This window comes from Capsicum annuum, chromosome 12, assembly GCF_002878395.1.
Source record: "Capsicum annuum cultivar UCD-10X-F1 chromosome 12, UCD10Xv1.1, whole genome shotgun sequence".
NCBI classification, from domain to species: domain Eukaryota; kingdom Viridiplantae; phylum Streptophyta; class Magnoliopsida; order Solanales; family Solanaceae; genus Capsicum; species Capsicum annuum.
Genome location: NC_061122.1, coordinates 23,564,462 through 23,582,555, shown reverse-complemented (window position 1 = coordinate 23,582,555; position 18,094 = coordinate 23,564,462). Strand labels below are relative to the sequence as shown.

The 18,094-nt window shown below is 33.4% G+C and overlaps 1 protein-coding gene and 1 pseudogene across 1 annotated transcript; both read right to left on the bottom strand.

Annotated features, from left to right (window-relative positions):
* Nucleotides 1-12,710: 12,710 nt before the first annotated feature.
* On the bottom strand, nucleotides 12,711-13,229 carry LOC107849366. The gene has a single exon (XM_016693956.2). It carries the CDS (start codon nucleotides 13,227-13,229, stop codon nucleotides 12,711-12,713), a length of 519 nt encoding a protein of 172 aa, XP_016549442.2.
* A 539-nt stretch (nucleotides 13,230-13,768) lies between these two features.
* On the bottom strand, nucleotides 13,769-15,969 carry LOC107849367 (annotated as a pseudogene).
* Nucleotides 15,970-18,094: the final 2,125 nt, after the last annotated feature.

The window sequence follows — 18,094 nt, the reverse complement described above, 5'->3', positions numbered from 1 at the left end:
CGACATAATTCCGCATGATTATTAAAATATTTTGGGGTTTCGTGGATGTCCTGCCCCCTGTTGTTCAACTCTAAATAAAATGTTAGAAATAGGATTGTTTTTTAGCACCTGAGGCGTCTGATGGTTGTTCGTATTTTCAAACCCAAGTCTTTCGCTTGGGAACCTGATAAAACCCCACTTTAGACACCTAGGATAGAGCGAAATCAGAACCCTATTTTAGGCATGAGCCTAGGACGACCCAATACCCGAGGGGGTATTGGTCCCATTGGAAAACTTGCCTTGCGTCTATTAACCCTGAGTCAATTAGATGAATCATATTTATGTGTTGAAGAAAATACTTGTTTGTTTAATGCAATCCATTATCCTTTGGGGTAGGGGGAAGAATCATTTTTGTCTTCTTTCGTGTAGGGAATAGCCCAACCGCATTCTCGCAAAAAGTTCAAGATGATTACCGAACCTGACAACTTCCTGAGAATATGGTGGGATTATATGAGCGGAGAAGAGAAAAAGATTATTAGGACACATATCGCATTTGCCTTCGTTGAAAGAGATGGACGCTTGGCCTGAAATGATTCATGTGCTGACGATCTTTTGGGATGATCAGAATATAGTATTTCGCTTCAGAGATGTTGAATTGACCTCCACTAGTGAAGAGGTGTTGATTTGTTACGAGAGCACTGAAATATGTTTCAAGAGAAAAAGTACACCTAACAAGAACATTTTAGTCCCTATTGTATGGGACCGTCAAGAAATCAAGAAAGCCTTTTCAATTGATGATGACACCTGGCTAGGGGAATATGATGGGGCTAACATACCTTTTCGTGATTTGTATCACCGGTTTGGAAGGTATAATGATTTTGAGAAGTTCGGGCATAAATTTGAATCGGAGGCAAAATAAAAGGAGACGAGAGCATTTGTGTTTGCGGTAGGTCTACTTGGAACTATGGTATTCCCACAAGGGGAAAATGACACCATTCATCCAAGAGTTGTCACGGTGACACACACACTCTTCTATGAAATGGGGTACGGTTCTAAAAAGTTATTCCACAACTTAACTCCCATAATTGTAGTCGACATATATCAAACTTTGGAAAGGTGTCAAGCTGAGAATCGTTTCTTTCAAGGTTGCAACCTCATTTCGCAATGGTGGATAATGATGCATTTAGTCAAAAATCCTAGAACGGTACAACCCGATCATCAGACAAGGAGAGATCTTCTATCATCGCATAACATTGGTTGTTCCTGCATAAGTTCAAAAGGGATGCATCTCCGAAATTTTGGTTTAAGATTTTTGGTGAATTAAGGGATGAAGATGTCTAATGATCCATTAAATATCTTCGTTCAGGGAGATACACCATTTAAGAGGGTGAGTAGCCTTTTCTAGTGCTTCCAGGTCTTACGGGGACTTATCCTTATAATCCTGGCAAAGTCCTTAGGCAATTCGAGATCAAGCAGGAAACACCCCAAACTGCGTTTATGCTTAGATTCGTCACCGAGTATGTAATACGCCAATTTTTTTCTAAGATTAATTTCTCCTCGAGAAGGTTAAAGAGTGACTTCCTAAGTGAGTATCGTTTAAACTATATAGAATTTTCCTAATTTCAACTTTTTATCATACGGGAAATTTGATAAGCTTTCCGTCGATATAAGATTCGCCCAAATTCGATGCCTGGGTAAGAAGTTATGGCTAATTTAAGTCCTAATCGTAAAACAACATCATTTTAGTGCTTGGCGCATCACGGAGAGGGTCTATTCGATAATTGTCAAATTTTAGTGGAACTCCGCGATAGTGGCGCGTCGCGGAGGACCCCAATTTCTCAATAGTCAATTTCCAGTGGTCTAGCGCGATAGTGACGCGTCGCATTGAAGTTCCAGATCCCAATCAGTGGGACAACGCGATGGTTCCATGTCGCGGTGACTCCCAGATTTCCATTTGTAAATTTCCAGTGAGCCACCGCGATAGTGGCGCGTTGCAGTGGCCCATAAAATCGGGTTCCAGTTCAATTTTTCCAGCTTCGTATAGAAGTTAAATAGGGCACTTTGGACTTTTTTCAAGCTTCTTAAATCGTACAAACACCAAATTAAAGTCATTTACAAGCATTCTATGAAGTTTTTCTTAAGTTTTCTCTCAACTAAAATCCTAAGTATCCAAAACCTCTTCCAAGAATCTCAAGGATCCGCCATAGATTTTCTAAATTGAGTCAAGATTCAAGGTTCCCGAGTCAAGGGCTTCAAGAACCCTCATTCAAGAGTACGAATAGAGTCCCAAAAGCGAGAGTTCATCCAAAGCTTCTAATTCAAGGTATGTGAGGTTTTGAACAAGGGTAATCCTTTCACCCTTGTGTCCAAAGGCTTATTTAAACTATAATTTTCTGCAATTTATGAGATTTTACATGAAATTGAATTGGAATTTTTCACACATTGTTATTGGTTACAAGCTTTTGATGTTACCCATGAATTGAGAGTCTAATAGCATGATTTTTACATGTTTTCTTGAGAAATTAAAGCTGGGTTTTACCCTATGATTTTAATCTTTGAGAAGTTAATAGTTGCAATGTTTGAAATATTGAAGTATATGAGTATGTTGATATTTTGAGACAAATTGCTATAACTTCCAAATTTCTACATGAATTATGAATCTATATGCTATCTATTATGCATTATGATGAGTTTTAACTTGAGATTGAATTATGGGTCATTAAGCCCTACTTGAGACTTGCAATTTTATGAACTATTATGCTATAAGCACCCATGATTTGAGTATTTTGAGATTATTGAGAAATGTTTTGACCTAATGGTCTTAGAGTTTTAAAATTCACTCTACCACATGAGATTATAGATTTAACTGTTGGGTTCTTATGAACCATAAGATTATTTTTGAAAGTGGATTTTCATGAGATGAGCGGGATAAACTAAAGGGAGTAGTATTTAGCATCAAGTTAGATAAGTTACTATGGTTTCTTACCCCAGAACTACATGCCACGTGGGTGTGAGATTTTGGGCCTAAGGCCGAGATAAGTGATAACTGAGTTGAGGTTATGCTCCTTGGCAAGAGTATGACGCCTCTCCCCAATGGGAGGTTTCTTTCTTAGGAGGACAAGACGTTGGACTCCATGTAGCTCGCATGGTTTATGTCGGTTTAGAGAACCTCCCTAAACTAAAGTATTTTCCATTGAGATAGAATATTTTCCCTAAAGCTTTGGGATGAGATATTTTCTAAAATGAATGAGCTGCTTTGAGTATTTTCCAAAGAAGGAAGTAGTTTTCTCTACTAATTCGAGTTGATCACCGATTTTCAGACCAAAGTTATATGATTCCGAGTTCGAAGTGTTTGAGTTCAAAAGAGTTATAAGTTCTTGAGCATTAAAGAAGTTTTACTCCTCTTGAGATATATGCATGAGTTGAAAGTATTGTTTAAAGCTTCCTTCAGCCTATGAGTAATGAGAATAAGAGAAGAGTACAAATTTTAAAGCCAAAGTATAATGGCTCACGAGATTTGTGTTACATGCTTCATTCTGCATGATTTATGAGTTTTACATCTTAGACTTATTCAAGCCATGTGAGTTATTTCTATTTGCATGCATGATTTGATTAAAGAGTATTGATAATGTTTTATGTAAATGCATACACCCCCATATACTCAGTACATTCCCAATTGTTGATCCACATATACGTCTATGTGCTACATTGTCTTATAATGTAGGTTTAGGTGCTCAGTCCCAGCCTCATCAGTGATTTTCGAGTACTTTTTGTCTACATTTCTCCAGTGGTGAGTCCTCATGGTTTGAGGGCCTATCTTCAGATATTTCAATACTTGAGTGTTTATGTCATTACTTTCAGTTCAGTTTGAGTCAGTTGGGGACCTGTCCCAACGACTCTCTAGTTCATGGAGTAGTAGTGGCTTTGTCAGACTAGTTATCAGACTGTGGTTGTGTTGAGATTTCCAGTATTGTGGTTGTTTGGACCGAGTATTACCTTCTTATTTCATTTTATTTGATATGACAGTGCCAGTGTTTTGTATATTCCTTCTTGAATGAGTTATTATGAGGAGTGATAGGCTCAAAGGGTTAGCTTGGGGCTACTTATAACTCTAAGTAATGTGTGACGTCTCGAGACCCATTTTCGGGGTGTTACAGAATATGACTAAAGTGAATCCCTACTCAAGAACTACATGGTAGATGGATGGAGAAGAAGGGGGTGGAAAGAAGTCTCTTTCCGTATCGGGTATGAGCCCAAAGTCAGTGATACTTACAAGGAGTGGTTGAAGAAGAGTCTCGCCGGAGCATTAGTCCCGGGGTCGAATGTACCCACTCGGGTTGTTGATATAGAATCAGAGCATCAGATCCGACTCCACAAGCTTTAAGAAGAATTCAAAAAAAGTGAAATCGCACACCAACAGATGCATATTAAGCATGCCTCGACCATACGCACGTTGAGAGAAGAGTTGAAATGAGCTAGGAAAGAGGCTGATGATGCTAGGCAATGTCTAATTGATTTGGATGATTGCATGGTTTCTCAAATAGATAACATAGAAAAATGACCTACGAGAACACAACACAGCTGTGCGGGAGTCACCAAATCATCAACAGATATTAGATATGGCAAGAGGTGAATAAGGCTAAGAAGACAAAGACAAACGAAGGAGCAACCAGTAGCTAATTTTTTTATTCCCCTACGTGGGACCTGGTTTCTTTCATGTTATCTTTATTCCCCGTAAAGATTGTATCCCTTTTATGCTATTTTTGTAGGCATTTATGCCTTTTACATATCTATGGAAGCTGAGGGATAATGGATTGGCTTTAAAAAGACATATATTTTCTTTGAAATTTATTAGGCCCAAATCCTTGGCTCAAAAGGGTCACCTCAATTAGGATACCCGTTATTATAATGTTTCTATATGATACAACTGTCTTATGTGTTTATGTACATTTGTTTGAATCAAAGATAAATATATCCACTATGCTCCCGTGGATCAGTTTTGCTATGATGCAAATAACTCTATGTGGTTACTTCTTGTCAAATATCTTGCATTACTTATCACGTATAGGAACTAACACATCTACCTGTGAGTTATTTTACTTTATAGATAACAGAAAATGACTCTGTGTTGAAATAAGCTGGCAGAACATCCTTACTTCACCCGGTTCAATGCACATAAGATCCCATCCCCTAATCCTTATTCAAATATGACTGGAGGTAATAAATAAAATGCATTGGCTATCAGAGACAATGTAATAGCGGAACAAAGTGAGATGATTGCTGAACTCGCGAGAAAGTTGGAAATGCTTCAGGAAGAAACGAACTGTATTAAGGACCTGGCTAATTTGGCCATCACTGTCAACGCTCCTGCCCTAGGAAGACACAGGTCTCCACTCCAAATCTCTCCCCTCAGTATGCCTATTCTCGAGGACTATCCAAATAACATATCATCTGTCTCCGCTTCTCAACTTGTCCAGAACACCAATCGAGAAAATAACTCAGATGCTTACCATCCACAAAATCCATCCCTAACCCCACAAAATCCATCTCCAAATCAATAAAATTCATTCCTAAATCCACAAAATCCACTTCCAAATCCATAAAATCCGCTCCCAAATCCAGAAAATCCATCTACAAATCCACAAAATTCATTTCCAAATCCGCAAAATCCCTCTCAGATTCCACTAAACTACTCTCAAATTCCACAAAATATTCTTAATTTCCCAAACGTCCTCCCCACCTACCACCCAACCTCTTCTCACCCTCAAAATCAAGCTACCTTTCTAAATCCTTCTTATGTCATCATATCCCTTGACATCTATAATTCCTTTCCCAATCCCGAGATAGACCATTATGAGGAGAAGGAAAAAGAGTGAAGGACTGAGCATGAAATGAAATTGCTGGCTATGAATGAAGAGATTATAAGGATCAAGAAATCTCATGGGGCAGGTGATATTGATGCTTTGGGGTACGATGATCTCTGTGTGCACCCCATAGTAGATCTACCAGAAGGGTACAAGGTCCCTATATTTGAAGTGTTCAACGGTACTGGAAATCCAATGGCCCATCTGAGAAGGTATTGTCATGCGCTTATTCAGCTGAAGCTTAAGCAGCGGAGCCTTAGATTGGTTCACGTCTCAAGAACTGAAAAGATGGGCTAGTTGGAGAGTATTGGCTAAAGGTTTTCTTGATATGTTTGCGTTTAACATTAAAATAGTCCTTGAATGATACTCATTAGACCGGATCAAACAGAAGAATGATGAGTATTTTTTAGACTATGCCTTCTATTGGAAAAAAGAAGCCGCCAAAGTAAAACCTCCCATGTCTGAGGAAGAGATGGTGTCTGTATTCTCACGCACTCAGGAGGGAGAATATTATACTAGGATGGTATCCGCAGTTAGGGCGAATTTTGCAGATTTGTTAAAAGTTAGGGAATCGCTTGAAGAAGGCATTCGAACAGGAAAGATTGTCAAAACCCCAATATCGTATGTGTCTTCTATGTTCCCAAAGAAGAAAAAGAAAGATGTCGGTCAGGTCTCTAATGATTCTGTCGCTATGTTGAAGAAGAAATTCAAGCCTAGGAACATTCTCTCCTTTCCGCCGTCATCAAATTTTCAGCATGTATTCTATACCCAACCAGTATCAAGCTCCACTTCTAAATATTCAATCCAAGTACCAAGATCCACTTCTAAATATCCAATCCCAGTACCAAGATCCACTTTCAAATATCCAATCCTAATACTAAGCTTCACAGCAAAATATTTTACCCCAATACCAAGTTCTGCAACCAAATTATCAGCCTCATGTTCAAGCTGTCCTTTCAAATAACCGAACAAACGTCCAAGCACCTCCAAATTATCATCAAGTACCTCCTTCTTCTCATCAGAACCATTTTAACCCCTACGTCCAAACCTAAAAAAAAAAATCCTCCCTGAAACTTCACGCCACTGGCTGAAAGTCTCACCCAACTCTTTGGGAGATTAAAGGACGCCGATCATTTACAGCCTATCTAATCAAAATTTATTAATCCTAACTCTTGATTTTATCATGCCGATAAAAATCGTGCCTATCATTCGGGAGCGGCGGGGTACAGTACTGATGATTGTGTTATCCTAAAGCATAAGATTCAAGATTTGAGTGATCAGATGTTCATCACGCTTCAGTTAGTAGGACCAAATGTCAACAGTAATCCATTGCCTAATCACGGGGGAGCTGTAGTTAACATAATTGAAATAGAGGGCGAATGGGTGTATAACAAGACCATCACTAAGGTGGATTCAGAAAAGTTCAAAAGAACAGAAGGGGTGGAGAAGATAGAGAAAGTCGTAGCTGCCTTAAGTGTCAATGAAAGGCCCCCATTTATAGTAATGATAGTCCCGACTCAGGTCTACACTCCTCCGCCTAAGAAGGAATTTATTGTAGAGACTGCCGCTGCCCAAGTGATGACACAATTTGGACGATGCTACATTTCTAAAGATTTGATCAATAGGAAGGATTCACAGAAAAAGCCAATCACTGAAAGAGATGTCGAGGAATTTTGGAGGCGTATGCAACCGAAAGAGTATTCAATTGTCAAGCATTTAGAGAAGAGTCCAACCCAGATTTCTATTTTAGCACTATTAATGAGTTCGCAATACCACCTACAAGCTTTATTGAAGGTCTTAGATGAAGCATATGCTCCCACAGGCACGAGTGTCGAGAATCTGACTGCAATGATAGGAAATATTATAGGAAATCATCGCATATCGTTCAGCGAAGAAGAGTTGCCATTTGAGGGGGTGATGCATAACAAAGCCTTGCACGTCATTATCATTTGTCGGGACTATGTGATTAATTGGGTATTGATAGATGACGAATCTGGTTTGAACATTTATCCTCTTTCCACGTTGGTTCAAATGGGTTGTGATTTGGGAAAAATTCATCAAAGCCACATAAATGTACGGGCATTTGATGGAGGGCTGAGAGATATATAGGTGAAATTAATTTGTACATCTAGATGGAACCTGCTGAATTCAAGGCTAAATTCCATACTAGTTACAACCTGCTCTTGAGGAGACCATGGATTCATGGTGCAAAGGCAGTTTTATCGACCAATCATTAGTTATTGAAGTTTATTTGGGAGGATCATGAAATAGTCATTCAAGGAGAAGGAAGCCAAACGAATCATTCCAATGGTTGCGTGCCAGTGATTGAAGATCTCTCAAAGGGTAGTAGTTTTTATACAATGGAAATTTTAAGTGCCGCAAAGAAAGATATGACCCCCAAAGTTTTAATAACTTTTGTCTACAAAATGATTGTGACCGTGATATTAAGAAGTGGGTTTGAGCTTAGTCGGGGCTTGGGTAAGAATTTAGAAGGAATTATTGAGCCCATTACGATGCCAGAAAAAACATATAAGTATGGGTTGGGATACCAGCCAACATATAAGGATGAGATTGAGGATAAGTCAAAGACAAGTCCGTATAGGACCTTGTCGCTCCTGTACTAGTCATTTTCCGTGCGTGAGATGTCAAAAGATGATTTGGGGATGTGATAGAAAATCTGTTCGAGGGATGCAATGCTATATCAGAAGATTTCTCGAAGTCCAGTGGGGTAAAGAAGGTTGCACCAGGAGAGGCTTTGAAAAACTGGACCTCCACTCCACTCATAACTCGTCGCCCATCATGGTAAATGAAAGGGCAATTACTAGTAGTTTTAAACAATTGGTGATGATTTGGAGGAGGTCCTGTGATCTACCCTTTTATGTCTCAAATTTTCTTCTCGTGTTTTACTACTTTCAAAAAGGCATGGGCTCGTATTTGCGTGCGTTATGAGCCATATTTTGTAATTATTTTCCTAATTTCAATGAAAAAGCCTTCCTTTATTTAAGAAGTTATTTTAAAATATGATTATGTTAAGTATATTCTATTATCTTGTTATCATCTAACTTAGTTTGTTTGTTTATTATAGTAGAAGTAACTTAAAACCTGTCAATTTCATGTCATGTCAAGGCTTAGACGAACCAGTAGAAGTATATTTTATTTTGATCCGCCTAAATGACTATGGCCTATAGGTATCCGACTTTCAACGACATGAACCTCCATTAACCTAAGAGGAACCAATGACAAAGCCCAATACCAATTCTGCTTCATGAGTTTTTTTACATATAAAAATCACCTATCTAACGACATGTTTACTGGTATTTACCAAAAATTCCAACTATTTTCTAAATTTCATAAAATCTCAACTTTTAGTCTTTGATGATACCTATACCTTATGTTGGATACATCCTACAAATACATATAGTAATTAAACAAATTAGCATATTTTAAGGGATGTAATGGCTAAATTAACATTAATATCGCAATTAACCTATCTAATTATGATAACAACTCAATAAATCTCAGGAAAAAAAGGAAATCTGTTTGTTATTCCAACTTTTTAAACAAATTCTCTTCCATAATCAATTTCCAGATAGAAACAATTCGTATATTTTTTTTTGTTGATTTCGTTTGAAGTATTGGCGATGAATATTTCTGTGTTGTTACATTATTCTAGAGTTTGGATTAGCGATATAAAATATGACAGCTATAAGAGTGTTGGAATCATTGTTAGTGAACATGTAACGTATGATAAATTAATTTCTTCCATTGTTGTTGAACATGTAACGTATGATAAGAGTGATGGAATCATTGTTAGTGAACATGTTACGTTATTCCGGCGTTTGGATTAACGATATAAAGTATGAGGTCTTGAAGTAATTGTTCCTTGTTTTTTGAAACACTTTGCCTGGTAATCCATCCTAGAACATGCGATTGGATGACAACTGTTGTTTTTGTTCTCTGTTCATGAAGCAATTTACATTTCCACCATCTCTGCAACTTTGTTGCCGCTTGCAATAGTATTTTAAGTTCAAAAGCTTGGTTACCCAATTTTGAGACGTTATGGTAGTTATTTGTCTCTTGTTTATTCAATTATGCATTTAATGTAAAATTATTGTTGTTTTACGTAATTTCATTTTTGTTATTTTTAATAGGCCGAGATACATATTTGGTCTAACTAGATATATTTTTTCTTCATCTTGTATCTCTGGTTCAAGTTGTGTATATATATGTATCTCTTGATATTTTAGTTTTAGTGATATAAGCATACAAAAGATACATATTAGTAGTGTTAAAGATACATATTGTGCACGATTGTACATATATGTATCTCTCATTAATTTTTTTATACGATAAAAAACGTCTTCATTTTTTAACATATTGCCATTGAAAATATATATAACTAATGTGAGATACATTCTATAGATACATTTAATAATTAAACTAATTTGCATAATTTAAGGGCTGTAACGGCTAAAGTTTCTTTAATTTAGCAATTAACCTAACTAATAATGGTAAAAACTGAATAAAATCCCACGAAAATAAGTAATTGGTTTGTTATTCCACATTTTAAAATAAAATTTCTTCCATATTTTTTTTTCAGTTATAAACGATCCTACGACCTTTTTAGTGTTTTTAATTGATTTTGTTTGAAGTAATTGCAACGAATATTTCAGTGTTGTTATGTCATTCCGGCGTTTGGATTAACGATGTAACGTACGAGGGCTAAATAATTGAATTCAAAAAATTGAATTAAAAAAATAATTATTGACTAAAGTTCCTTTAATTTAGCAATTAACCTAACTAATAATGGTAAAATATGAATAAAATCCCAAAAAAATAGGTAATTTGTTTGTTATTCCTCATTTTCAAACAAAATTTCTTCCATATTTCGTTTCCAATTATAAACGATTCCAATGATCTTTTTATTATTTTTTCTTGATTTTGTTTGAAGTAATTACAATGAATATTTAAGTGTTGTTATGTCATTCCAGTGTTTGGATTAACAATGTAACGTACGAGGGTTAAATAATTGAATTCAAAAAAAAATTAAAGCATTGGATAAAAAAAATTGAAGTATTGGCTAAAGTTCCTTTAATTTAACAATTAACCTAACTAATAATGGTAAAAACTGAATAAAATTCCATGAAAATAGGTAATTTGTTTGGTATTCCACCTTGTAAAATAAAATTTCTTCCATATTTCGTTCCCAGTTATAAACGATTCTTACGACTTTTTTATTATTTTTTCTTAATTTTGTTTGAAGTACTTGCAATAAATATTTTAGTGTTGTTACGTCATTCCGGCGTTTGGATTAATGATGTAACCTACGAGGGTTAAATAACTGAATTCAAAAAAAAAATGCGAGATGCATATAACATACCCCTCATACACTATATGTATCTTTAAACTTACTAACATGTATCTTTAGTACGTTGATTTCACTAAAACTTAAAATAAGAGATACATATAAAACTTAAACAGATAACAATTGGTACAAGATATTAAAAAAAATATCATGTATGTGTAAATATGTATCTAAGCCTGAAATTATCCAGATCTGAAATAACAAATAACAAGAGATACATAAATCCACAATAACACAAACCAGATATATATTAAAAGCTTAAAATGTATCCGTTGTTTTACAGAATATGTATCTTTGGTATAAATATTTGAATCAAAATAAAAAATAGTGTGAGATACATACAAAACAACCTCGTACATAATATATATCTTTAAGTTTACTAACACGTATCTTTGATATGCCTATTTCACTAAAACTTAAAAAACAAGAGAAACATTTAACAACAAAAATAAAGAACAAGAGATACAAGAAATTGCTCTGAAGGTCCCCATAGATCTTGAGCTTTTATTTTGAGATAATGATGCACAATTTTTTTCTCCAATAACTTGATGATTAGAGAGTATTTTCAAGGTGCATATAGTTGGATTTTTTCTAGAACGTGCGCTTGGATGACAACTGCTGCTTTTGTTTTCTGTTCATGAAGCAATTGCCATCTCCACCATCTCTGCAACTTTACTACTGCTTGCATTAGTATTTTAAGTTCGAAAGTTTAATTACCCAACTTTACCTAATTTTGATACATAAAAGCTTTGTGTATGGTTTTTGGCGCTATTTGACGATTTGGGAGGGATGGATTGAGAATTTGTTCAACAAATATCATCGAAAAATTATTTTGTAAAAACAGAGTCAAATTATTGATTTTTGAAAAAAAAAAATCGACAGATAAAATTAAAAGAAACTGAATATGATTTTAAGGGAAAATTTTACCTTAATTTAAAAGTTTAAATTAGAGGAAAAAATGGGATTGATCGAAACCGAAGCTGAAATAATGGCGTAGACTAAGGAGGAAAACTGTTCTTAATTTGGTAAAGTAAAGAAGTAGGATGAGGGATCTTTAACATGTATCTCAACTTTTAGTAAAAGTATTAAATGTTGGAATATTTGTAATAGCTTTAAAGTGTAGGGATTTTTAGTAGTATTGTAACTTAAGTTGTTCTTTTAGGTAATTTTTCTTTTTTACATCTTGCTAAGACCCAATTATATCGGGACAAACAACATAAATTCTGACAATTTGAAGTTTAATTACAAAAAATTTCAACATTTTACATAATTATTAAAAGTCACAATTTTAAATTTGTCGAGATACATAATTAACTCCTAATACATCCAACAAATATACATTTTTTTCTTTTTTTTGGTAAATAAACATTTTATTTATCACCAATGTAGGAATTACAAAGCAAACGACATATAAACTGTCTTGGCAGAGTTGGAAACATCCCAGCTACTGCCTTTAAATCTCAATCACTACCGAAACATATCAGCTAATGACTTAACTACCGTTACCAATTTAATTTTGCTAGCTTTCCCTGCATTTTGCTTGTGGGTGTTGTCCTGGTGAATATGGCTTGGATGATCAACCTCACTATAGCATCCCCACAACTCCTCTTGTGCTGAAAAACTACCTGGTTCCTTTCCCTCCATACGTAATAATTAGCAGCTACCAGGGTAGTTCTATAGAGAAGATCAGTGCTATTCTTACTATTGTGCTTGGAGGTGCACCATATTAGTTCCCTTTGCCACTCCTCCGGTTGCCGCAGTAATCCTTGCCACCATAATATCCTCCCCCAGACCTCTGCTGAAACCTTACACTTGAAGAACAAGTGATTAATAGTTTCGGGTACTTGTTCACACAAGGGACATATGGGGTCAACTTGCATCTTCCATTGAATCAACCAGTCTCTAGTGTAGAGTCTCTTATCTGCTGCGAGAAAGCCTATAAATAGCCATTTAGGAGCTCCCAAGTTATTACAAATCAATCTACGTCGAGCCACTTTAGTATGCCCCCTAACAGTGTACATTTTTTATTTTTTTTATAATGACATATAATTAACTCTCAATATATATTTATTTTAATTTTAAATCTGTCGAAAAATACATAATACATCCTATAAAAATACCTTGTAAAGATATATAATTTGCTCTCGATATTTTTTTTTTAAATTCTAAGTATGTCGAAATACATAATTAGCTCTCCAATACATCCAAGAAGATACATAATTAGTTGTGATCATTATAATTACTTTGTAATGATGAAAATTTACATAAATATGATAAAGTTAAGATGTATTTATGTTATTTTTCCTTGTATACATGAAAATCCAATTTTGTAAGTATGTCAAGAATCTTATGGACATCTATCACCTTCTATATAACTAAGAAAAAACGATGGGCAGCAACAACAGTAGCCCAATTAATGACAATTCTTAGAAAAACCATTTTCTTACAACTTCGATAAGAGTACATACAATTAGTAAATAACCTCCACCCCCACCCCCACCCCCAGCCCCAAAAAATTAAAAATTAAGTAAAAAGATATTCACAAGCATAGCTTTGTTTCTCAAGTATCAGAAACTCTGAAAATAGTAAGAATACATCGGAAGTCGAGATACAAGACAACTGCAGCCCCAGATGTATTCATCGTAAGTGTAGGGCTTGATTAAATTGTCCGTATCACAAATTATGTATCCACAGAATAAAATTGATGCTAAACAGCCATAGATCATCACAGAGAGCCTACCTTGAGGAAACAATAGCTGCAATAATAGACAAACAAACAAGAACAAACAGGGTCAGCTCACTTCCTAGTAGTAATATTATTTGAGCACGTTCCGCCTTCAAATAATATAAATGTGCATTGTTTATCGTTTTATATATGAATTATGTGAACTAAGTTATCTTCAGATTGTGGATTATTAACAATGCAAATTCAACATAATGCTTGTATGGCTAATTAATTATTTACTTAATTGGCGATATGTTCTCGAAGAAGAAAGTGGCAAGTGGACGAACCTGGATGAAGCCAAATAACATGAGAACCATAAGGGCAGCAAATAAGAATGGTCCAAGAAAATTGAATTGAAATCGTGGCCTCTCTCTCTCTCTGCTGCCCAGAATGTGTATATAATAAACTAATCACCACTGGTGCTGTCAATATAACAGACTCCAATATTACCTTGCCTGTGAATAATCAAAGTAGAAAGATTTATTAGTATCCAGTAGGTACAAATTCAAGTTTCAAGTACCAAATTACAATATTTAGAGCGTTGTAGTCCATAGATTGAAGTTCAAATAGACTTACCACTGGTAAAGGCGCAAGTCAATCCCACAGCGAAAGCCAAAGTAACCGTAAAACAGCTAGTTAATAACTCAAATGGTCACTCAACTTTGAACTATTATCCTAAAAAATCACTCAACTTTCAGAAAGTCACTCAAACTATTTAATTATTTTTTTTAAATAACATTTGCTTATGTGAATTATTATTTAAGTGCAAAATTCAGAAACATAAAAAGTATCTCTTAATGACCCTTTTATCCGTATTCCCATAAATTAATTTTTCTTTCTCATTTTTCTTCTCCTTCTCACATATTGTAATTGATTCAACATCAATGCCTGATAAATTATTAAAATATCAAATTAAATTTAACAATAATCGAAGGATAAAAAATTATTAATATAAACTATATCAATACGATGAAATATAACTAAATGATACGTAATTTAACTCATTTATTACTAAAGAGCCATGTATACGTAGTTATTACATACATATAGTGAATCCCTATAACGTAGGTATATTATTCATAATATTTACTTATGACTATAAAATTCCTAATTCCTCATACATATACATATAGTATAATGTTTTTTTTTTCATACATATAGTACAAACATTCATAAAAAGGGATATCTTTAGTGTGAAAACAAGAGGGGGGGGGGGGGGGGGTTTCGTTGAGATCGTCGCATTTATAAATAAGCCATATAATGTACAAATTTAAATTTACTTAGATTTCAATACTAACATCAATATCAGATGAAAAAGAAAAGTTGAAACAAGGATTGAAAAAGTAGAACAAAATAATTGTAATTCTAATTCTTTGGTTATTGTTAAATTTGAATTTGATCCTTTAATATTTTATTAAACATATTTAATGTTAAATCAATTACAATATGCGAGAAGGAGAAGAAAAATGAGAGAGGGGAGGGGAGATACTAAATTTAAGGAAATAAGGATAAAAGAGTCATTAAAAATATTTTTTATCTTCTTAGAATTTTAATTTAAATAGAAATTCTACATAAGCAAATTTTATTTAAAAAAATAATTGAATAGGTTGAATGACTTTCTAAGTAAACTTATGATAGTTGAGTGACTTTTGAAGTAAAAACCAAAGTTGAGCGACTTTTTGAGATAAAAGTCCAAAGTTGAGTGACCATCTAAGTTATTAACTCGTAAAACAACCCAAGGAGCACGAAATTGACCGGATGTTTCTGGTGATAGTAGTAATACAACGGGCACAATGCTGCCCTGCATGTATCAAAATTATGAGTCAGTTTACCCACGCCCTGATTAGTTAAAATTAAATTATCAAAAAACAACTAAGAAAATACGTACTAATAAAAGGTGTGGCGATAAGCACAATATAAAGAACTAATCCTACCTCCCCCAGTGGATACAAAAAAAAAAGAGCAATTGGATGAACAGTGACAACCACAGATGCAACAGCAATTGTTAGAAGCAATTGAGGATGAATTGCAGAAGTTTGAAGGGAAAGTCAGTTGAGTTGTGTTGTTTTTTCTTCTGAAGTCTAACAATTATGAAATTATTATTTTCTAAGTTAATATTAAGTTGATTCTTTTTTAAGGTTTTACAACTATGAAATTATTATTTTCTAAGTTAACATTAAGTTAATACTAAAAATGTACAACTAATTAATGAATTTGTCTAATGGACATTAATAGTATCAGAACATTGTTGTCTTATTTATTAAGTTAGTAATTTTCTTTGCTCTAGACGTTTGCTTATACTTTCTATGTTTCGTTTTAAAAATATTTGTTTCAATTTAATTGTTTAAGTTTTAAAATTAAGAGTATTTTATATGTATGTTTTCCATTTTAATCTTGATAGAAATACTAAACACATTCAGGATTTTCAAAATTATTGAATGATGCATAAATGATCTCAATTCTCAAAATTAAAATCAAATGATTATTACTAGTTTCAATAATAAATACTTAATGTTGTAGACGTAATGTATGAGATGAAGTAATATGTATCAAATTTTAATATTTAACTATTATACAAGGGTATATATGTAAAATATGTCTCTATTTATTAGTTTCTTAATGAGTGTATCAAGTGCATAAAAGTCAATTAATTCGAAACGGAGGGAGCAATAGTTTACCAAAGGAGCACCATTTAAGCAATCCGATGGTACCATTTATTTGATGGGGTGACCAAAACCTACAAAAAAAAAAAACTGAAAAAATGACCACAAAAAATCTACCACACATTGTGGTCGGAAAAAATCGACCACAAGTGGTCGGTGTGATCGTTTTTATATTTTAAAAAATTAAAATAATTATTTCAATAATTTTTAAATTAATTATTATTTATTTTATAAATAAAATTTTTTAAAAAAAAAACCGACCACTAGTGGTCATTTTTTTTAAAAAAAATATAATTGAAAAATATTTTTAAAAACCGAACACATGTGGGCGATTTTTAAAAATTCTTTTTTAATTTATTTTAAAAAACCCCGACCACAAGTGGTCGGTTTTTACTTAAAAAAAATAATTTTAAAAAAATTGATCACTTGTGGTTGATTTTTTAATTAAAATAAAAAACTAATTTAAAAAAAATCGACCGCTGGTGGTCGGTTTTTGAAGTAAAAAAAATAAAAAAGTAAATAATATTTTGTAAACAATAATTATATATATGTAATCAAATATATATATTAGTTTCATTAAAAATAATTATATATATAAGGTAATATATATATATAATTTTTTGAAATTAAACTTATCACACTTAGTCGATATCCAGTATAATAGTAATAAAAATCAATCATTCTTAAATTTTGTGAAAAAATTACACTAAAAAATATATCAAATAAAATAAATAAATTACGTCAAACATAATCTTTATCTTTTACTTAGGTTTCAATATATAAATAAATATTTTCCTTCGTATATACGTTAAATGACGTTAAACATGCATAATCTTTGTATAATGAATTTGTGTGTATATATATATCATACCGTTAAGATAATGATATTACGTTACTATTTCAGTCATAATAATGTAATATATAACCGATAATTCATCAGAATATAATGAACGTGTTCTATTATAAGGTAATATACTTGTGGATGTGATATATATATACGCATTCAAGAGTTCATATATATAAATATATATATATATGTATATGTATATGTATATCATGTAGTGATCGATTGATGAACGATGTAGTCGAAACTTAGTAGAATATAATTAAGCTAATAATTAAATATAATTAATCAATCACTCATCAGAGTATATATATGAAACACGTCGCATTATATTATTGGATAATATACTCGTGTACGTATGTGATAGATATAGTACGTATTTAGAACTTGATATAGTCGATATATATGTGTGCGTATGTATAGGTATATATATAGTATATACATATTATATAGTGAAGGTATATTAATGACATAAGATAATCTAATTAATAATTCATCTGAGTATTTGTGATATAAGTTGTATATTATTATGGGGTAGTAAAATCATGTAAGTGATGTTTATAGTACGTATTTGAAAGCTGATAAACAACTGAATATAAGTATATATACGTATATCTCGTGTAGTGACGTATGCAGTAATCGAAATTAAAGCTA

What these genes read in the sequence shown, in the direction of transcription:
- LOC107849366 (XM_016693956.2), bottom strand. Translation starts at nt 13,229, where the DNA reads ATGTACACTGTTAGGGGGCATACTAAAGTGGCTCGACGTAGATTGATT.